A 24778-nucleotide genomic window follows, 5' to 3' on the forward strand; every position below is an offset into this window, starting at 1 on the left:
AATCAAAATAAACTATCAATACCCCCCCCCCTTTTCCAACCAAAGAAGTGAATGCGTTTGTAAAGTGGTTTTAACATACCTTGTGATGTCATAAACCAACAAAGCACCAGCAGCTCCTCTATAATAACTTCTGGTCACCGATCTGAAAAAAAGAAAAAAAAAAAGACAAAATTTCAACACAAGATAATCAATATCAGTGGTATTTGATGTACTTATTTATACAACATAAAAGTGAGAGAGATCCGATCTCTTGGGAGCTCAACATCAACTTGAACAGACATGTTTTTTGGAACTCTTCCTCCAAGTCCTTTGTGAAATAACCAAGAACAGATCAATACTACATAATCATCAAAATGAACTTGATATAAATGTATTTGTAAAAATAAAAATAAACACAAATGGAAGTCTCAGAGAAAAATATGTGTATTGTTTAATTTAAAGATTATTAAAGGTACAAAGAATGAAAAAGGAAATAATTGGCACACTACGACAGTCATTGTTGTCATTTCCAAGGTTGTGAGGTGAGAGGCTAAAGTTTTGAAAGAGTTAGAGATGGACTCATAAAAATGCTAGTTGGATTAAAAATTCCAACTCTGGTCATTACTGAATATGGTAAGACTTTAAAATAAAGAATTGGACTTGGATATTTGGAAATTCTAAAAGCCAAAGTCCGAATTTTTGGAATCATCAGAATCAGATATTATCTAAGCCACTACTGCAGAGAGACGTTACTACATATCAATTTATGTGATGTGCTGCAGTCTAAATAATGTGCTAACGACAAAGAATTGGTCAATCATGAAAACAAAACTTCAAAAGGAAATGCTAACCAAAAGGTTTCTAGGAATCTATTCCGTGATTAATTTATACGGTTGAGGAACTTGGTGGAATGATAAATAAATTTACACTGTGGATTTTTCATGTGTGTCTATCAATCTCAAAATTATCTTTCATCTATGAGAAGTTAATTCCAATGTGAAGCTACATGAGTAGTGAGCGGAGGGTGCATAGATGCGTGTTATAAGCAGCAAGCCTGCAATGGTAGAAAATACTTAGCTAAGAGAGGAGACCTAAGAAATTCGTTAACCTTTAAAAAAAAAAAAATGATGGCTTTTTAAAAATTACGATTCATACTGAGAAAGCAGACCATTTGAGATTTTTACAGAAATTCTGACTACTTCAACTTATAGATTCTCTGGTATGTCAGTTTTTATGTCCAGTGATGAAACAGCTGATAATTCTCAAGTGGTCTGTATGTGGTCCCAACAGGATTCTCAGGTTTGATTCTGGGCTTGGGATGAGTGCTAGTCTAGCCACACTGAAGAACACTTTATCTGTAAATGACTATATAAGCTCCCCCATTTGTTTAGTAGAGCACTTTTGTTAAATTATATTACCAGCTGCTTACTTAGTGTAATGCAAAGCTCTTTGTAAATAAACAAATGGAGCATTTTAAAAGTCACAGTAAATGTTTATATAAAGACATCAGAGATATGATTTACGAATGCCGATCTTGTGACTTGGAGGTAGAACTGTCAGTTATCAACTAGATTGTTGTAGGTTTGATTCCTAGCTTTGGATGGTCTAGCTGCACTGAAGAGCTGTGATACAGCAAAACAATCTGTCTGTTGATGACTCTTTCTTTCTCTTTATATATACGTGTGTGTTTTTGTTTTATTTCCGAATGAAGAAAATAGCCGTTAACATTCAAAGTGTATATAGCATTCCTGGCAAGGAGTGAGTGAATCTTTATTTTTAAACGACATATAGTTGTTAGAATTTAAAAAGATATGATGCTATTCTGTTCTTTTTTTAGAATGAATATAATCGTTAGAATTCAAAATGTTGAATGTGCATATAAAATGAGTGTTTCTTGGTTTTTCTGTTTATCAATCAATCAATAAAAATAAAGAAACACGCATTTCATGTACACATCCAAGATTTTGAATTCTAACAATTATATTCATTCCAAAAAAAAGAACATATCTTTTTAAATTCTAATGGCTATATGTTGATTAAAAAAAAAAAAAAATCATTCACTCCATGTCATGAAAGCTGTACACATTTTGAATGCTAACAGCTATTTTTTTTCGTTAAGAAATAGAACAAAAACATCCATTTAACATAACACATGCAAAAAATATATTTTCAAATATTGTACTGGTGTTTTATTTCTTCAAAGTAATCATCCTGAAGAAGACTTGAAATAAAGACAAAATGTTGATGAACATAATTTTGGTTTGTTCCTTTTTCATCTCCTTCTCTATCTATCTATCTATCTATCTCTCTCTCTCTCTATATATATATATATATATTCTGAGCAACACATGGAAAAGGGAGAATTGGAATTTGAGTAATTTTTGTAGAGAAACCAAGTATCATTTTGAAGCTTTCCAAATAACTTGTTTCAAACTGGGATTGCAAACTTGTTTGGAGGGAAAATCCTTTGATAGCAGTGACTGATTTGGTTGTTTTGTTTTATGGCATATCAACTCTTTTTGTAATTCAGTAATTTTGGCAAAAGTTTTTGTTTAAAATTCTGGCACACATATGGAATTGATACCCACCTTTTTTTATATTTTCATTTTTTTCAGCAGATTATTATTGAATGATCGCTAATCTACCAGATTATTAAAAAAAATTTACAGTAAATCGATCCCCCATTTTGGAAACATCGGCATATTTCGTCCAAACTTTGTGAATTTAGCTTTTTCTTAAAGCAGCTAGACCTTTAAAAAAAAGGGGTAAGAAAGGCTAGATTAATGAAATTTGGCCAAAATAAGTCGATGCTTCCAAAATGGGGAATCGATTTACTTGAACGTTGTATTAGATATAGAACACCCTTTTATAAAATGTTAAATATTGATTTTTTTTTAATTTTTGAATTATTTTTTCTTGATAATCTGGTAGGTTAGCGATTATTCAATAATAATAATCAGCTGGAAAATTTCCAGCAGATGAAATGAAAAAAAGATGAAAATAAAAAAAATTACAGAAGGGGGTGCCAATGGAGTTTTGTTTGTTTGTTCTGTAGTGGAAAATTGTTTTGCTTTTGATTTTGCAGAACATAATTAAGTTTTGCAAAGGAAAAAGAAGAAGAAGAAAAAAACCATAACATCAATGTTTGGTGCATTTTAGGTCAAGAAACGAGTATTTTCAGACAGCCTGATCTGATCACACCAGAGATAACAGTGACTGAGATCACATAATTAACACTATGACCATTGTTGAAACGAAGCACCGAATCAGACATTAGTCAACACCAAGATAGCAACATGGTCTATATTTGGGGCTCAGATAAAGCCAATAGATATTTGTGAAGGAGTATCTTACCAGCCATGCAACAAAAATTTATCAAATGTAACTGGCTTTTGTGTTTTTTGTTTGTTTTTTTAAAATAATAACTGGAGATTTTTAAATCCTTTGAATTTAAAATGTTATAATTTTCAATTTTGTCAAAACGTTTACAGATAATTTCAGAAAAAAGAAAATGGTGTTTCTTACCGGAACCGTTCTTGTCCAGCTGTATCCCAGATCTGTAGCTTCACCGACTTTCCGCCTACATTCACAACTTTACTTCCGAATTCAACTCCAATAGTGTGATTTGAGTCTTGTTTAACTGAAGCAAAGATGAAGTAAAACATATAGATCACAGGAGAGAGAGAGAGAGAGTGGAAAGGAGAGAAAGGAAGAGAGAAAAAAGAAGAGAGAAATGTAATAAGGAGAGAAAAATGAGAGAGAGAGAGAGAGAAAGAGTATCCTTAATCAGTGGGATGTTGATAAGGTGAACACAAAGATCAATCAAATAGACTAAAATTATGTTTTTTTGAGAAAAAAAGGCGAAGTGATGAAAAAAAAACAGGAAAGAAACTAGTTAATCATAAACATTATTAACTTTTTTTTATATAGAATTAGAAGAAAACAAGTGAGTGCATAGTGAACGAGGCATAAAAAAATGACGAAGTTCAGCATTGCCCCCACCCCCTATTTAGTGCCAAAAGTCCCCAAAGTCTTAACATATTTAAATTTGAGTTCAGCACCATGCAAAAGTGCTAAATAGACATACACAGAAAATTTGACAAATATGGTAACATAGTCCCAAAAATGGAGTGTTTTTATTAGCCCTAAAAGAGCCCCTGGAGCACACCCAAGAGTTATTGCAAGTATAGACAAACAAAATTATATAGAAATCAGTTAGTTACAACTTTTCAGAAAATTTTATAAAAATCCAAGGCATCAATTTTTTTAATAAGCACAAAAGTTTCAATTTTAGCCATTTTAACCCAAAAGGCAACCAGAGTTTTCCTGGAAAATCTGTTCTGTTACTTTTTTTTTTACTCATATCATGTTTAATGTTTGTGCAAAATTTCAAAAAGTTCCAAGGCATAGTTATTGAGAAAAGTGCGGACGGACGAACGGACAAGGGTGAATTTATAGGTCCACCCTCCTTTTGTCGGGTGGGTATCAAAAATCTTTTCTTTTTAAAAATGGACTACTTTAAGCTACTGAAAATACTCAAGATAAACATTTAGATTTTACTTAAGTTTGTACTGATAGTGAAAATGACTAAGATAGCCGCCTGTTATCAAAACATTCTGGCTTGATCTCACCTTAAAGAATTTGCTTGTCTAGACACACTGAAGAACTGTGACACAGCAAACCTTTCTGTGGATTACCACACATGCGCGCGCACACACACACACACACACACACACAGCAGTGTTGGAATCACAATTTGAAACTTTATCAGTCGAACTACAGAACACAAAAAATATCACAATGTGCAAGCACAAACAAAAGACACAAAAAATTAGCATATTACACATAAAAGGAAAACTTTCAGAATGTTCAATGTGAACATTTATAAAAACCAAGACAATTGCATCAGACAAGCAGATCAGCACCAACAAGACGACCAGGCACCAATCCTCTATGTTGAAGCAAGTCATATTTTCCTGCTAACAAATCAGTGCAGCCTTGATCTTAGCCAGCATCTCTTTTTGGGATATAATACCATTCCATGTTTGCCATGTGAAACATAATGCGTCTATAATAGTGGCACACATAGATGTCATAAAAATAAAAATGGCAGTTTCTGGAAGGAGCAAACTAAAAAATTCTGAAAAGAATTTTCTACCTGATTGAGTGAGACTCTAATTGTGGTTTGACTCTAAAAAAATTTAATACTTTTCTAAACCCATAACTTCAACAATATAATCCTGGCTGTATGTAATTGAAATATTTAAGGGGGTCTACTCTTTTGATTTATTTTTATTAAAAAAAGTCACAAACTAAACATGCTTAGCTTTTGATTTTAATGAAATTTAAACCATTGTTATTATTGCATTTGAGTGATGTTTAATCATTTTAGGATTGCAATAACGTAAAAGAAATAAATGAATTGTTTCTCACAACCATAACTTCAGTATGTAAGTTCTAATTTTTTTGTTTTCACAATATTCACTATTTCAATCAATGTTTTTGATTGTGCCATCCAACCTCTCATTACTAAAGAGTCCAAGAGTGTTCATTAGTATAAATCCCTCCTACATATTCCTGTGAGTGATAGTGATATATAATTCAAATTACTTATATTTGATCTTCAAAACATAGATAAAACACAAGGTGGAAGAGGATCATCATCAAAATTAAAGAAGTCTGCTAGATTCTGAGACTGGCTTATACCAATCTGCCAGGTTCTAAGACTCTGGCTTACCAGCCTGCCAGGTTTCGAGACTCTGGCTTACCAGCCTGCCAGGTTCTGAGACTCTGGCTTACAGGCTTAAGTTGGCATTGTTAGCTTTATGTTTTTTCATTGCTTTTTTATTCCATATTCTGGGACACAAAGATTTATTTATTGACAAATATTTCATACTCATCTACTATTGTAACTCAACTGCTTTAATTGCATTATCTTTGGACTATTGTCTTCACCATCATTTCTTATTTTTGACTACTTTTCAACCAATGTGCACTTTGGCCTTTCTCAGATGTATTTTTTATCCACAATGAAGAGTTTCAGATATTCAATTATACCTTGCCGTTAAAATATTTGTGGGTATTTTTGTTTGCATAAATATTAACTAAATACATTTGTTCAGATAAATTTGGTATTACATTCTAAACAGGATATGTTCTTGACAATGATCATGAGGAGGTCACAACCTTGCTTGGAAGTTTCCAGACTTTTTTGTATAGGCAATTGTCATAGACTCTTGAAAATTCAGTATGCTATTATCATACATCTTATAAGATGACTGACCAATTTTTATGATTTCAGATTCAAATGAACAGCTACAGTAGGAATTGGAATACACTCTACTAAAGCCTAATTGTCATAGCTGGTGTATTTCACAAATGCAATCTGGACATGAAGACACTTTAGAAAAACGATATGCAATAAAATTCTGTTTTAAACTTGGAAAAATGCCACAGAAACATATGAAATGCTGCAGGCTGCTTTTAGACTACCTTGCATAAATCGAGCATCAGTTTTTGAGTGGCATAAGAGATTCAAGAGAGGTAGGGAGTCTGTGGGGATCATGAGAAGTGTAGGAGGAGTAAGGAAATCAGAACATCAGAGTTCATTAGCCAAATCAAGAATTTCATAGATAAGGACCATCGTGTGTCTATAGAAACAATAAGTGCACAGTTTGATGTCAGTGTAGGAACTGTACACCCAATTATTTGTGAAGAACTGAAGATGCGGAAGATTTGTGCAAAGTTTGTCTCAAGGGTGCTCAGAGAAGATCAGAAAGAAAGACGTTGTCATGACAACAGGGAGATGGCCGAGCTGATCAATTCAGATCCCACAGTTCTTGATGCTCTGATAACCTGCCATAAAAGCTGGATCTACTGCTATGACCAAGAGAAACTTATGATGATCCCTTTTTTTTTTACAGCATGAGCATGATCTACATGCACTAGGTTCCTGCTCAACAGACAGTCGACAAGGAATACTATGTTGAGGTTTTAAGGGAGTTCAGGAAGAGATTCTGTCAGAAAAGTCCAACACTCTTCAAATCAGGTCAGTGGCATTTCCATCAGGACAATGTAACAGTCCACAACTACATCCTTGTCATAGACTATTTGACCAAGATGAGTATCAAGACCGTTTTTCACCCTCCCTTTAGTCCAGACCTTGCTCCCTATAACTTTTGACTATTTTCTAAGACAATTGAGGAGATGAAAGAAACTATGACGAGGGTCATTGACACACTCACACAAGAGGACTTCCATGGGGCCTTCCAGAAGTTATTGGAACGGTACAACAAATGTATTGCAGCTGGAGGAGATTACTTCGAAGGGGACTAGAGTTTCATGTGTGTACTATCAATAAACGTGCCCATATGAAAAAAATCTGGAAACTTATTGAAGGCACCTTGTAAGCTAAGATCTGTAAGAAAAATACATCAAAATTAGGTGAAAATGACAGCAGACATACAAGTGAGAGAGTAATAGATGCCAATTTCTGGGGGGTTTTAATAGAAACTTGAATGAGACAAGATGCGTTTTTCAAATGGGCTCACACAATGCAAAATAGTTGAGCGATTAAGCTTAACATATATCTCTCTCATTGTATCTCTTCCCCCGTTGAATTTGAAGCTTACTGGACGATTCTGTGTTGAATTAAATAATTCATGTGAAAAGTATGTCAGAGGAGTTTCTACAGTAAAAAAATTGTCACTAGTCTGGCTAGGGCTCTGCATCATATGCATTCATTACAAAAAACAAAGTATTATTTTAAGTTGATTTAAGTATTAATTGCAAATAATATTTTATAAGTAAACTACTTGTAACTTCTTACAATTTTCCTGAAAGTGAATCACATTAGATTCATGGAAGCATAAAACACATCCATTTTTGTATATGAAAATTAAATGAGAAATTACTCTCATAGCATAAGGGGGAAATAACTCACACAGCTTAAATGAATAAACTTACTTTCATTTTTAAAGGCAACTGCTGTTGGCTTATAATAATTAAAAATAAATTAAATAAATCAACTTTAAATAATATTTTTAAATAGAACAATTAAAACAATTCTATTACAACAAACAATTAATAACATGGAGATAATTATTAAAATAGATTTTCTTTAATGCAATATGCAAATGAGGTTACTTCTTGAATGTAGATTTCCTTTGAATAAATAGTATACATAGAAATAATGATGGAATGAAAGTGTGTAAACATCCATTTTCAGTATGACAATTAATTTGTGAAACAGTGTGCGTTTTGTACATACAAAGTAGAATGATAAAATTGTTGCTCTAGAAAAGATGACATGATTCCATTTCTGTTTGATGAAAACTGGTTTTCTTTTTTCGTTGCAGACCATGTACTAGTTGGCTAGTTGCGTACAAATCGCAAGAGTGATAGGACACTTCTATCATGTCTGAAAGTGACACAATGTCTAATGAGCAAGATCAGAGATGTGCTGCTGTACAACTCATTCTCTCTACCGATCCAAGTTATGACAACAGGACCATTGCCAGCATCCTCAAAATGCATCACTGGATTGCCACGAATAACAGGGTGAGGAAAACAAAGTTTCCGGCCACGGTTATGATCTTTGGTGTGGTTTCAAATGAAGGCCACATCATGCCACATCACATCTTCAAAGTCGGCCTAAAGTCAACACCTGGTGCAATCAGGTGACTGTTGGCAGGCTCTGGATTTGGCAGAAGGATTCAGCGCCACCTCACAAGTCCAAAGAGACCCAGGCTTTGCTTCAGAAGGTGTGCTATAACTTTGTACCCTTTTCTCACTGACCCCTCCTCCTCCCCAACCTGAACCTGCTAGACTACTTCGTTTGGACATACATCGAGAACATCACCAACATGACCTCCCACAACACCAAAGCCAGCCTAATCGCTACCAACTGCCGAGTATTCATCAAGCTCCTGTAGGCGCTTCTGAAAAAGGCATGCTCCCAGTTTCAGACCCGTATGGAGACAGTGATTGAGGCTGAAGGTGGCTACATTGAATAGATGTCAGCTCTACTACATAATCAAGTTACCTGAATTTATTTTTTCAATAAAAGTTTCAAAATAAAGCTGTAGTGTTGGCCGACAACTTTATCGTTCCACTCTGTATTAATCAAATCTAATATATAAAAGGTTGTCTGTCTGTCTGTCTTCATATTTTCAAACAATCTCTTCTGAAACTAAAAGTTGCAGAGTGGCATTAGGGGCCTCAAATGATTGTATTTTTTACGGATTATTCTTTTATGGGTCTTTAGCTGGTTAAAATACTTTTTAAGGGATCAAAAATGGGTCAAAATTGAAAAAAATCATTATACATTTTGTACATTCATCTTAGTTTATTTTTAATTTTTAATCAATTCACATGCGTGTCACATTGGTATAGCTTTGAATGCTACAGTTTTATTTTCAGTTTCGATTTTAGTTGATGGCACCCAAATACGTTCTATTTACTTTTGAAATCACGACTCTATAATAATATATATGAAATCTAGACAAATTAAAATATCATTTTTAAGTGTATTTTACGACTGGACAAAGTCAGGCGCCTCCCCACTAGTTGTGAATAAACAGACAGGAATACGACTTTATTATAATAGCTGATTGGCCTATGCATCATATCAGTTAGGTACAGGCAAAATGAATGCCGATGCTCAAAATGTATAAACATTTTCACTCCTCCTTTTATTAAAAAAAAAAAAAAAAAAAAAATCACCAAAAATCAGGTAATTTACCAATTTTAATGAAATTTTCAGTATTTATCAAATAATGACCACGGAATATAATGAACTAATTATTTTTATTTAAATCTTAGTGGAAATGTATTACTTTGTTTAAACAAAAAAAAATAGCTTTACTAAAGTTATCGTTTTCAGTAGTAAATAAAAGACGCAAGAATTTAATTTTGCTTTTTTTATATAAATAAAGCATCGTAATTTGTAACAATAAAATAAAATAACTTTTACAGGGACTTTATGAAAAAAGCCCCTAAAGTCTGTATTAATGAATTTGATATAACTCGAAGAAAAATGAATTTCTCAAACCATTGAATTAAGCATTGTTTATTTAATATTTTCACACAAAAACTTATAATCGCAAAAAGTATTTCTAGATTTTTTTTTAAATTACAGGTTTTGCAAGATTTTTATAATTTCCTTGCTCGCAAGAATGTGAAACTTTCGGCGTAACATATTTTTTATATAATATTGAACAATAATTTTTAAAAAAATTAATTTAAAAACAGGAACATAAAAAAAATTAAAAACTGGAAAAATTTATAGAAACATTCAGAATAGGAATCTATGGATGCACATCTGGGGAAAAAAAGAAAAATATCACACCCCTTCCTCCCTTTTAATTACATGACGTCATGTTCACAGTCTTTCGACTGCCTGAAATTTTGGGCCTCCATATATTCCATGTATACAAAAATCACTTGGTTTTGGAGCTAATTAATGTATGTTTCGTACAAACAAGGTGTTTTATTTTTATTTAATTAATTAAATCTTAGGACTTTACTAATTATTTTTGAAATAGACCCAGAAAACTAATATTTATCTTTCAAAGGATTTTTACAATGAATTTATTTAACTCCAAAATTTAGCTGACTGGAGTAGCTCACCATGAAAACATTTTTCATAACATTTTTTTTTTTTTTTTTTTTACTACAAGATGGTCACCACTTATCAAGGCCCAGAAGCCACTCAGGGATAAGGGTTAAACTTTTTTTTTTTTTCACGTGTATAAATATATTTTTCCTTTTGGAAATTAAGTTTAGTCCTTAATCTTTCAAATACAATCAAAAAGTAGTCGGAAACCTACAAAAAAATTATGATAAATCAGCTTTCAAAACTAGGTCCCCCTATTTTTGCGTGTATCTAATATCAGTTAATATTTTCCATGTATATAAGACCTAAGTACCTATAAAAGACGAGCACACACAATCAAAAACAATAATATTTATTAAATGCAAGCAAAATATCATGCACAAACAATACACTTCGTGAAAGGCTAGAAAGCACAAAGGTTGAAATGTGCTTGAAAAATAAATAGCAACTGCAAGGAAACAAGTCCAAAGAAAATGTCAGCACTGAGACTTCTTCATCTCTGAAATGTAGACAAGACACTGCTAATCTTTCTCTATTCTATTGCCTTTTCCATGATAGGTGGTTGACTGAGCCTCAATCTCTGGTTTCCTATTGGCAAACATTCACAACTGTCTTTCTACCAAGACTGCAAAGGACTTTCTTTTCTTCCTGCATATCTACGAGGGTCGTTCCAAAAGCAAGGCCTCCTATTTTTTAACTCAAAAACTAAAACATTAAAGAACTATGAAGACGAGAGTAGTACTGTTAAAACGAGCAACCTTTTGTGCTCAGAATTTATTTTTCTACATAGTCACCACCATTCTCAATATACTTTTGCCAGCCTTTTTTGATGCCTTGGTTGTAAAAGTTAGGAGCGCACCTTGTCACACACATCTTTGTTGACACTCTGAAATCAATGAACTCATCTTCTAACTGTGCTGACATCAACTGCATTGGCTTTCTAAATGTTCAACGGCTGACAGTGAATGTTGATCAGCTCAATTTTTTTCTGCATGGAGAAATTCAATGACACACCTCGGCTTCTGATGCACATCCATGACAGGAGTTGCTGTTTTTAAAGTCTCACTGTCAATATCTGCAACAGACACATAAAACTTTCAAGTCATGAATGCATAAGTTTAGTCATCATAACCATGCCATTTTGTAATACCCTCTGATCCATTTTGACGGAATTAAAAAAAAAAGAGCCATTATTTTTTAAGTTTTCATCGTAAAACCAAAAGGAACTTTCATAAACAGAATTTCTTTCCAAAAACTTTCCATCTGTGGAACATGTTGCTGTGGAACTGCTTCTCTACAGACTACAACGTGAACATCTTCAAGTCCAATGTAAAGAAATACCTGTCGAGCTGTCGTTTCTTAAGTAGTCAAATTATGTCTATTTCCGCTATCATTTACAATCCTCTCATAGTACATTCTTATGATCCCACTAGCAAACTTATTAACCTTTATCCTTGAGTGGCTTTTCGCCTTGGTAAGTGGGGATTCATTGGTAAAAAAAAAAAAAAGTAATTTGTCCTTTCTTGCTTTTAATTAAAATACTAGTTGATGAAACTTCCTGATATTTGCATATTTGTTTTGAACAAGGACATTTTATTAATTAACTATTATTTGTTGGGGTAGGATAATTTTAATTAAAAACACTTACATTTATTCTCAATAAACTGATGTAAGATACAAGATTTTCCAGTGCCTGCGCTTCCAATGACGAGAAACTTGAATAAGAAATCTGAAAAAAAAAAAAAAAAAAAGAGAAAATGTTAGCATTTTCAAAGTCGATTACAATAACGTAGATGATATATTTAAAGTGGTAAATTAATGCCTTTGAAAGACCCAAGTATATTAATATAGTATTATTAAAATTATTCGGACTACTATTCTCATCTTGGTTGTCATTTTTGCAATGTTTTGGCTGATGTAATCTCCGATCTTCTTCAGGTACATCTTTTCCAACTCTGGAACCTATACACCATTCCGAACAGAATCCTTTATTTAATCCATGATGTAGATTGTTAAATTAATAACGGCTAATGGAATGAGAACAAACCAAGATGAGAATCCTAGTTTGAATAATTCAAATCATCAATCCTCATCACAAAAATTCTGAAATATAAAACTACCAACTTCAGCTTTAAAAAAAAAATAAAAGGGAAGAAAATAGTAAAGAATAATCTTAATAAGTAAACATTGTGTGTCCAGCTATAACTGAGAAAACTATCAAAGATACATTGACATACTTTATATATTAATGGTTCGGCTGAATAGATTATTGTAAAATAAATAAATAAAAACAGATAAAAAAACAAAAACAAAAACTCTACTATTCATTTTCTAGTGATCACAAACTAAATTATTGCATAGTCAGAAAAAAATTCCTTTCATTTTTAAGTTTTAAAAACACTAGGTTAAACAGTTACTGATCATTTTTTCTTTCTTTCTTTTTATTATATTGAAACAGTTGCAAAAGTTTATAGAAAGGAAATGTTGTGCATTTCTCTCCTAATAATTACTTAAATAAACACAAGGCCAAACGACATTGCTTTTAACAAAATAAATAAAGGGTTTATTTAAAAAAAGGCGAGATTGTATCTTAAACTGGAGAGAAAGAAAGAAAGTGTAAATGTCTGTTTGAAGGTGTCATCTGCCATCAGACTGCAGTCGTCAACAAGTAGCAGTGGGAGGGGTGAGTGAGAGATGTCTGTATAGGTTGCTTGCTGGCGTCTCTCTGGCGATCGCACCTGAGATCCCAAAGGGCTAAAAATAGTCCTTACAGGCACAGCTCAAATCAATGCGCCCTTCCAACCGATTGGTCAGTGTGGTTGAATCATTTTGGCACCGGGCATTGATCCGCTTATAGTAAATAGTTAACTGTTACAAGTTTGCATATCAGAGAGAGAGAGAGAGGAATAGACAGAGAGTTGGAGGGAGAAGTGCATTCAAAGAGTAACACGACTTAGAACATTCTAAAAAATGTTACACAGTTATTTTTAAACTTATTTTTTTGGTACTTGTGCAGCTTACAAACCATACTGAAATAATAATGTTATTATTTAGAAAGCCATTCTTAAAATCGAGAAGGTAGAGATTTTTTTCTTTTTTTTAACTATTCTGTATTTTCACCTAATTTAATAAACAAAAGATACCGTAAAAATCGAATGCTATTTGAAAATCATATCCGAAAAGGACCGCAACCTGTACAAGCACCTATTTTTTTTAATCTAGGAAAAATAAAAAGGAAAATAAAAAGAGAGAGAGAGAAAAAAAATAAATAAAAATATAAAAGTAAGAAGACTACCAGGCAATTTAAGGCGGAAATTTTATAGCAAGCCCCACGCTCCCCAATGGTTTACTTCAACTTGTGCAACTGCCATTGCGCAAAGGCAGCATGCGTACTGCAGATTTAACCAACATAAGTCCAGTTCAAACAGACAGAAGTATATAGAAGCCAAAAGTAACTGTAAGAAAGAAATAGCGACAGCTAAGAGAGAATTTACTGAAACCACCAAAAAATGCATCAAAGCACAGAAATTAGGAACCCGTGACTTCTAGAAAATCTACAACAGTGTAGTAAATAATGGGCAATCAACAATTCCCCCACTATCCAACAATCATGAGGTTTTTTGCTCAGCAACCGAGAAGGCTAACATGCTTGCCAGTCGGTTTGCCTCCAACTCCACACTGGACCCTGCTAACCACCCCCTCCCAGACTTTCCTTTGCAGACAGACGCCACACTAGACGATCTGAAAATCACCCCTGCTCAGGTGCATGCTATCATGAAAAATCTTGACACTTTAAAAGCATGTGGACCTGATCTCATCCTGGCTGTGCTATTAAAAAAGTGCTCTGCCGAAGTAGCTCCAGTTCTCTCCAAACTTTACAACAAATGCCTTAATGAATCTTGCTTTCCTGCCTGTTAAAAAACTGCTTCTGTGGTACCAGTTTTCAAGAATTCTGGCAAAAGAACTGACCCAGTAAATTATCGCCCTATTAGCCTCCTCCCAATTTTTGCCAAAATATTTCAGTCCATAATCAACCAAGCTCTAGTTCATCACCTTACAGATGCTAAACTTCTGACTGACCAACAATACGGATTTAGGCAAGCCCATTCCACAACAGACATCCTCACTGTAATCTCTGAACATATATACCATTCACTGGACAAAGCAGAGGAGGGTAGAGCAATAGCTCTTAGATATATCTAAGGCTTTTGGCAGGGTATGGCATGAAGGTCTTCTTAGGAAAATCAGATCATACGGTATCACTGGAAGAATACTTAACATAATTAAATCCTTCTTAGATAAGAGAAAAATTCAGATTGTCCTTGACGGTCGTACATCTAAACAATATGATATAAATGTGGGAGTGCTTCAAGGGTTTATCCTTGGACCTCTATTATTCCTAATATTCATAAATTACCTCCCTGACAAAATTGTCTGCGAGATGGGTATATATGCTGATGACATCACGCTCTATAACAGACACAACAGGAAAACAAATGAACACATATCTAAAGAAATGGCAGAAACACTAGAGGATGACCTCCAATCTGTAATGGAATGGGGACAAAAATGGATGGTCACATTCAATGCTAACTTGTTTCCTTCAATAATTACAAGAAACCTTCTCTACCACCAATAGCAATGGCCAAAGACTCGTTATCTGAAAGTACATCTTTTAAACTCCTTGGCCTAAAGTTCACAGGAAACATGAGTTGGAACAATTACATTGAGAGCATTGCCAGAACTGCTGCGAAGAAGGTAGGTTCTTTCTACCGTACTAGAAAGCTACTAATGCCCAAAAGTATCCTGTACCTCTATAAGGCCACCATTCGCCCATGTATGAAGTATTGTTGTCATATTTGGGCTGGTGCATCTGCTACTAGTGTCTCGCTCCCAGACAAGGTTCAAAAGAGAGTCGCCAACCTGATAGGTCCTGAACTGTCATCTAAGCTTCAGCCTCTGTCCCATCGATGAAATGTAGCATCCCTCTGCCTGTTCTACAAGTACTTTAACGGTGAATGCTCCGACGAACTACAAACACTCGTACCTCCTCAATGTAAATACCCCCGACAAACCCGACAAGCAGCTAAATCCCACCTCTTCACAGTAGAGATCCCTCGATGTAAGAGGGCCTTCTATTCCAGTAGTTTCTTCTCCAGAACTGCTAGACTTTGGAATTCCCTTCAGGGTTCCTACTTCCCCAACTGTACTGACATGCAGAAGTTCAAGTGTAACGTGAAGTGACATCTTGCTGCCCAACTCCCCACACAGTACCTCTGATGCTTATGTCCCTAATAGTAGCCCCCTACATCAAAGTGGCAATGTGCCTTGTTTGGGGTGAAAATATAATAATAAAAAAAAAAAGTTTTATCTGGATTAAGACAGCAACCTTTGGGCATATTTTAACTTTTCTATAACAGATCCAAACGGTATGGAAGATTTTTCGACATTTTTTTTCTTATCATTTTGATTTTAAAATATCCAATAATTTCTTATTTTAAAGTCTTCCAATATTTAGACTGTCTGTTGATTCTTCAGAGATTAAAAATCCGACTCTGACTTTGAGTATTATTACTAGTGTTTGAACAATTAACCCTTTATGACCTGAATTATGATGTAGATGATTAAAAAAATTATTTATTGTTAAATTTTAGATGGCGGTACACTGGGTGTAAGCAATGAACAGTTGCAATCTGGAGGTATCTGGCATCTATCCAGATACTGAACTAATATGTACAAGGCGTGTTTGAATCAATTCCCACTTTATTTATGCCATTATATTCATTTATTTATGACTGAACGAATTAGTTCAACCAGGTCATTAAAGGGTTAATTAGAACCGAGAATTAGAAAATCTGAACTTTTTAAGGTATCAGAATCGGAAAAATTGTAGCCTAATTTCTGATACCAAAAAACAATTCTAATTTTTTTTTTTGTTGTTTAAAACGTAACTTTCCATTGCTAGTAATAATGATAAAATGATAAATACATGTTGATTTTTAACTGCTAATAAAACTAACATTTATGGATAATAATAACTAATTCAGATAAAAATGGCACAAAAAAGAAAAAAATGACCTGGTAAAAATGGCATGAATGGATAAATAAGAAAAGAAAAGAAAAATGGCCCAAGTGAAAAAAATAGATGAAAAGCTCACAATAAGTTCATTAGAATCTTGGATACAATACATAAAAGAGAAAACATTAAGAAGTTTGTCAAATTAGAAAAAAAATTATATCTACATTGAAAAGCAAGTGGGAGCTCTCTGCTAAATTATCCTACCCCCCCCCCCCAAGATTTAGATTTTAGAATTACAATTAGTAATTGTATCAGAATTGGGAATTTCAAACAAAATCGGTAATTGTATCGGAATTGGAAAAATGTATTGGAATCATCCCACTACTTATTCTTACAAGTCAGACTCGGAATCCTTCCAAAATCTCTGGTTCCAAAACCCTGGTTTAAAGCGAAATACATTTCTGTGAGATAAAACGGTTACCTATTTTTTTTAATGCTGGATTACTTGTTTGAAAAATATAACATTTCTCTGCATCATTTTTCTTGGAACGGATACTAAATTCATAAAATACATGCTATATTTTTGTTCATTTTAGCAACATTTTAGATATTTTTCTTTTAGAATGGGTGAGAAGGCAGGGATCGTCTCTCACGACATAAGTTTGATTTGGTAATCCTGCTCAAGTTCTGTAAACACGATATAAGCAATTGCATGCCAACATTCTTCTCAGCATTTCCACAACAAGATTTATTGTATGAAGTTTCTTGCATTCTGAGCGATAATAGTAATGGCAGCAGCTGTCACTATTGTCATAGATGTGAGATGGAGAATGACCGGAGAGAGAGAGAGAGAGAGAGAGAGAGAGAGAGAGAGAGAGAGAGAGAGAGAGAGAGATAATGATGATGGAGAAAGAGAGAGAGAGAGAGAGGGAGGGAAGGAGAGAGATCAAGGAAGAGACAGACAACAAAGGACTGGATTAAAGAAATGTCAATATGATCGGGTGTGATGGTGGGGAAATTTCAAATCAAATATCAATAAAAGAATTATGACTAAATAGGTTCAAGTGTACTATGACTTACACTATATATATGGAAAATTCTTTGCTGGTGACTGTCATTCTAAACTCTAAATTAAAAACCAATATGCACTTATTTGTGTGTATATACATATATATATATATATATATATATATATATATATATATATATATATATATATGGAAAGAAGTGAAGAGAGGAGTGTAATGAACTGTATAAAATAAAACAATCAAGGGGGAAATAGAGAATAAAAGAGGAGGATACAAGAAATATAAAAGGGTAAGAGGGATACAGAATAAAAGATGGGAGGAAGAGATAGAGAATAAAAGACGAGGAGGGATACAGAATACAAGATGGGAAGAGGAGGTAGAGAATAAAAGATGGGAGGAGGGGATAGAGAATAAAAGATGGGAGGAGGGGATAGAGAATAAAAGATGGGAGGAAGGGATAGAGAAGAAAAGATGAGGAGGGGAGATAGAAAAGATGAGGAGGGGGATAGAAAATAAAAGATGGGGTGACATAGAAAATAAAAAATGGGGAAGATGGAGAATAAAAAAAGAGCAAAGGAGATAAAGAATGAAAAAGCATGGGGAATAGAGAAGAAAAGAGGGGGGGGGGAGATGGATAAAGAAAAGATGGGGGAAGATAAAAGAGGGGGAAGATAAAAGAGGGGGAAGATAAAAGAGGGGGTAGATAGAGGAGAGGGGAAAAGATAGAGGAGAAAGAGGAAGATAGAAGAATGGAGGATAAAAAAGAGGTGCGAGAGAAGAGAGGAAAAGGAGAGACAGTAATGAAATTGTTTTAGTTTCTTCCAATCTTTGAGAAGCATTTTGCATTAATCGTAATTAATTCACATATTGCCAACGCACATTATTCTACCTGATGAAACAGCAGGTAGAAAAGACATTAGTAACACAAGAAGAGGCATCCATTGCAGCCTCCCTGCATGGAATATCCATTTGGAAAGACCGACAAGTGAAACTAATCAAATATACAAAATCGGAAACAGAACTTTCTATAGATCAATAATCTCCACCTCAAACTCCAATTGACATTAAAATTAACACTCGCTCATTATACATGAAGATATTATTATTAATTAGAGTCTTTACGATGCCTATATGGCATAATCGTATTGACACACCAAAGTTAAGCAGCCTTCAGCCTGGTCAATATCAGATAGGCGACCATTTAGGAATACCAAACACTGTATGTAGGAAGACGTCGACACTTTTCTGCAAGAACTGCAAAAAAAAAACAAAAAAAAAAAAAACTGAACACCTTTATTTCCCCTCACCGGGATATACATGCGACTAAGGACCACTTGTGAATTTAATATTCCCTTGACACTTCCTCCTTTGGAGGAAGATAGTTCGACCCGCCTAGGGTGAATGCCACTTGCATACATACTTTAAGATGTGTCCATCTGAACAGTTAACTTTATTATTGAGATTGCATATACATTAACAATACATAAAGCAGATAAGAGGTTGCTATTGTGTAAACTTGAATTAATTTGAAATACGGCGTTTTGGTCTCCTCACCGTTAGTGTGTAAAATGAGCACAATTTTTGTAGTTATCCTTTAAGATAGTATGGTTGGCTTTGCTGACTATAACTTCAGAAATTTCACTACTTGAAATAAAGAACATTTCTTTTATAACTTTGTTGCAGGCAAAAGGAGTAAAAAAAAAAAAGAGATGGAAGCCCTTTATAAAAATTCAGATAACTCTAACTTTAATAAATGATATCAGACGTCAATTAATAAACATTACCCAAATTTCAGTTTCGTTTCGAGATATTTTAAAGTATTTTAGGTTGTATAATATGGACACAATCACCAATTTGAACATCCAAATATCTTAGAATTGCGTTAAAATTTGATCTACAGACAGCAAGGAGAGTATAAAGTGGAGCTTGGATTTACTTTCAACTGCCTCATAACTTTCACTTTTATTATTTTGTTCTCTAGTTCTCACATTTTATGAGTAAGGTTTCTGATAAAGGGAGAAAAATTGCTGTTTTCTGGATTGGAATCTATTCATATAACACCTAAGGTTGGCTAATTTTTTTTTTTTTTTTTTTTTTTTTTTTTTTTTTTACTTTGAAGTAGTATTTTTTAGCTCCTTACATAAAGTAGCTGCATGTCTTGTCTGAAGTGATTTTTATAAAAAAAAAAAAAAAAAAATTACCGATGCAAACATTAGACATGACAGACCGACCAACAGAACTTCTCTTAGAGATGTGAGGACACATTTAAATCAATTTCCATTCCAGGATTCCTGCATGTTCAGCAGTTGGCAAACAGGATTTGTTACGCTTGCCTACAAAGAATAGATTTGAAGACTAAATCTGTTCTCACTTGGGACCTGATTCTGGTAAACAATGTCATAAACAAAAATTTAAATGTACCTTTTAAGAAGTTCTTCAAACTAATGTCAATACGTGATCTCTGTGGAGGCATACACACAAAATAAAAAAATATACCATCGTCTCTTTTCCTTATCTTTCCTCCTGTAGAGAGGTTTTTGCCACACAGAATAAAACACAATATATCAAACTTATGAGATAGCTCCGAGGTGCCTTCAGTTTCCAGACATTTTTGTACAGGCATTTAAAATTGTCATACACTCTTGAAAATTCAGTATGTTATTGCTATACATCTTATAAGATGACTGACTAATTTTTATGATTTCAATTTCAAATGAACAGCTACAGCAGGAATTAGAATACACCTTACTAAAGCCCGATTGTCATAGCTAGTGAATTTCAATAATGCAATCTGAATGTGAGGAAACTTTAGAAGAACGATATGCAATAAAATTCTGTTTAAAACTTGGAAAAAATGCCACAGAAACGTATGGAATGCTTTAGACTGCTTTTGGTCCATCTTGCATGAACCGGGCATAAGTTTTTGAGTGGCATAAGAGATTCAAAGAAGGCAGTGAGTCTGTGGGGGATGATGAGAGGTGTGGGAGGAGAAAGGAAATTAGAACACCAGAGTTGATTGGCCAAATAAAGAATTTCATGGATAAGGACCATCGTGTGTCTATGGAGACAATAAGTGCACAGTTTGATGTCAATGTGGGAACTGTACACACAATTATTCGCAGGGATTGAAGATGCGAAAGATTTGCACAAAGTTTGTCCCAAGGGTGCTCAGAGAAGATAACTATTTGACCAAGATGGGCATGAAGACACTTCCTCACCCTCCCTATAGTTCAGGCCTTGCTCCCTGTGACTTTTGGTTATTCCCTAAGCTCAAGGAAAACCTTAGAGGATGTTGTTATGATACAATTGAGGAGACGAAAGAGGCTGTGACAAGGGGCATTGACACGCTCACACAAGATGACTTCCATGAGCCTTTCAGGAGTTGTTGGAACAATACAAGTACATTGCAGCCGGAGGAGATTACTTTGAAGGGGACTAGAGTTTCATGTGTGTATTATCAATAAAAGTGCCCACACGAAAAAAAAGTCTGGAAACTTATTTAAGGCAACTTGTAAGTTATTCCCAGCGACAAAAATAAATAAATGTTAGGTAAATATGTAAAAATGAAGAAACACTGAAGATACCCACAAAGAATACAATTCAAAATATCACTAACAGAATTTGCTTTCACTAATTTTACGAGTGATGATAGCAACGTGTTGGCGCTTGGTAGTGAAGAGAAAGAAAAGTCGACATCCTTTCTTCCTCAGGAGAATCTGATTACCATCTTTACAAGATAAGAGATTTGACAATGGTAAGATGGAGATATGATGGAATTCTGACAAATCCAATTACTTTTAAACAGATGACCTTCATTTGCAAAGTGGAAAACGAATGACAATTTTTAAACTTGCATTTTGTTTGGGGAGTTGAAATGATTTATTCAAGATAAAATTATATCTAATCTAATGAGTAGAATGTGTATGTATGTCCGTAATGACATCATGGTGCATCATCATCATCATCATATTTGGTTTAACGTCTATTTTATATGCTGGCATGTGTTAGATGGCTTTAAGAAATTTATATCCAAAATAACCTGTTTTTAATCAGATCTTTATTTATCCCTTAAATTCAATTTTATTACTTCCTCCCATGTTTTCCTTGGCCTTTCTCAATGAACTGAACCTACTATCTCAACTGTTCTACATCTACTAACCAAGAACTTTAATCTATTCTTTCAACGTGCTCATACCACCAAAATCTACTCTTTTGCACACATCTTTTTATACTGTCCAGATTTCATCTTAATCTGCAAAATTGGTTATCCTCTCTAAACCTAACAGTAATGCACTTCTTGTGTATCCAATGCTTATGTAATATAAAATACATGACTTTTGTAGACTCTGGACAAAACCATTTCAAGTGTTGAAGGGCAACAACCTGAGGCTTACTTTACTACCTGAAATGAATTCAGGAAAAAAAAATCCTCCACTCTATAAGTTAACAAGTGCTTTAAAATTTTCTTTAGGTCATCAGAAATTAATTTATATATGAAAAATTAAATTACTGGTATAATACTATAATTTTATATAAATACTTCAGTAACATATCTAGATAAATAGTGAGTGAGAACACTGGTGAAGCAATATTTTTTTTATATTATTTGAATTCTTCAGACAACTGTTTTTATCTTGAGTGCTATTTTCACAATGTTTTGGTCGATGTAATCGCCAATTTTCTTTAAGAGTATTTTGTTGAACCCAGGAATCTGCATGGAATTTCGAATGGAACTCTTTATTTAATCCATGAAAGTAGAATGCTCTTGTTCTGTCAGACATGATTGAGTAGAAGTCCTAAGTAATTTGCAATTTATTTTGAGTATTGCCTCCACTAAGGATTGAACCTTCAGTTCCCATAAAAATGGGATTACAACTGAATTTTACAAAGTACTCTATCCACTGTGCCACAGGGCCTTGCAGAAGAAAGTTAAATCAACCAAAACAAAACATGAAAATAATCCAAATAATATGAATAATCAATCCAAAAATCAAATAATTCAAATTCACATTATCCATTCAAAGAATCCAATTAATCCAAATAATGCGAATAATCAATCCAAAGAATTCAAATAATATTAATAATCAATCCAATTAATCCAAATATGAAAAATCAATCCAAAGAATCTAATTTCTCAAAACAATATTAATAATCAATCCAAAGAATTCAATTAATTCAAATACGAATAATCAATCCAAAGAATCCAAATAATATTAATAATCAATCCAAAAAAGTCAAATAATATTAATAAACAATCCAAAGAATCCAAACAATATTAATAATCAATCCAAAGAATTCAATTAATGCAAATAATATGAATAATCAATCCAACGAATCAAATTTCTCAAAACAATATTAAATATCAATCCAAAGAATTCAATTAATCCAAATAATACGAATAATCAATCCAAAGAATTCAAAGAATCCAAATAATGCAAATAATATGAATAATCAATCCAAAGAATCCAATTAATCTAAATAATACGAATAATCAATCCAAAAAGTCCAAATAATTCAAATGCAAATAATCCATCCAAAGAATCCAATTTATCCAAATAATATTAATAATAAATCCAAAGATTTCAAAGAATCCAAATAATATGAATAATCAATCCAAAGAATTAAATTAAGTGAAACAATATTAATAATAAATCCAACGAATTCGAATAATACAAATAATAAATCCAAAAAATTCAAAGAATCCAAAAAATATCATTAATCAATCCAAAGAATTCAATAATCCAAATAATATAAATAATCAATCCAAAGAATTCAATAATTCTAAATAATATGAATAATCAATCCAAAGAATCAAAAAAATCCAAATAATATTAATAATCAATCCAAGGAATCTAATTAATCCAAATAATACAAATAAATCGAAAGAATTAAATTAATCAAAACAATATTAATAATAAATCCCAAGAATTACATTAATCCAAATAATATAACAAATCCAAAGAATCCAATTAATCCAATACGAATAATCAATTCAAAGAATCCAAACAATATTGATAATAGATTCAAAGAATCAAATTAATCCAAATAATACGAATAATCAATCCAAAGCATCCAAATAACATGAATAATCAATCCAAAGAATCCAACTAATCCAAACAATATTAATAATCAATCCAAATAATATGAATAATTCAAAGAATCAAATTTATCTAAACAATATTAATAATAAATCCAAAGAATAAAAATAATCAATCCAGAGGATTCAAAGAATCCAAATAATATCAATAATCAATCCAAAGAATCAAATTAATCCAAATAATATTAATAATCAATTCAAAGAATCCAAATAATACGAATAATTAATCAAAAGAATTCAAACAACATTCATAATCAATCAAATTAATCCAAATAATACGAATAATCAATCCAAAGAATTCCAATAATATAATCAATCCAAAGAATCCAACTAACCCAAATAATATGAATAAAGAATCCAAATATTTCATTATAAATTCAAAGAATCCAAATAATATGAATAATCCATCCTTATCTTAAAAATTCAGAAACATATTTCTTTTCTATCATTGACATTTTTAAAACATTTTTGTCATTTATATTAGTGTATAAATGAATAAATGTAAAAGTGAAGCCGATTTTGCAAATAAACGATAAAGTCTTTAATATTTCAGATGCATTATTCTTTGAAATTGAGGAATAATTCTATGAGTATAGAATAAAGTACTTTCAATTTGCTTAAATTTGCATAAATATTCTAATGATGAATAAGTAATATACAATAAAATATTAAATACATAATATGATGTGTTTTGAAAAGCTGAGTTGTTTTGTACACATGACTAAAAAGATTACTAACATAAATTAAATTTCAAGTCAATTCAACTTTACTCAACCTTTTTTATATACTGTTTATGCAAATGTGATATCAGTTGCAAGGTTAACTAATTTGCATATTGGTTTTGAAGAATTACATTTTATTAATTGACTATTATCTTTTTTTAATTTAATGATTCTTTTGAAATACTGTTTTGTTTCTAAGACAAATATTTAGTATTTGTGTTCAATTTTTTTTACTTGATTTTTTAATAAGTTGTGATCTATTTCTAAATTGCAAGTAAACAGGCAAATTGATTTCTTCTTTCTTTCCTTTAAAGTCAC

General features: G+C 32.8%; 1 protein-coding gene across 6 annotated transcripts in view; it reads right to left on the reverse strand.

Annotated features, from left to right (window-relative positions):
- Positions 1-24778, reverse strand: part of LOC145260440 (ras-related protein Rab-4B) — a 235647-nt gene that overhangs the window by 20265 nt on the left and 190604 nt on the right. For all 6 annotated transcript variants that reach the window (XM_080118451.1, XM_080118453.1, XM_080118455.1 and 3 more), the window contains 3 exons: positions 12243-12323; positions 3505-3619; positions 80-142 (listed from right to left, as the gene is read on the reverse strand). In XM_080118451.1, the coding sequence (XP_079974577.1) occupies positions 80-142; positions 3505-3619; positions 12243-12323 (259 nt within the window). The remainder of the gene's footprint in view (positions 1-79; positions 143-3504; positions 3620-12242; positions 12324-24778) is intronic.

This window comes from Euprymna scolopes, chromosome 36 (genome assembly GCF_053919585.1).
Source record: "Euprymna scolopes isolate OS-2025 chromosome 36, ASM5391958v1, whole genome shotgun sequence".
In the NCBI taxonomy this organism is placed as follows: domain Eukaryota; kingdom Metazoa; phylum Mollusca; class Cephalopoda; order Sepiida; family Sepiolidae; genus Euprymna; species Euprymna scolopes.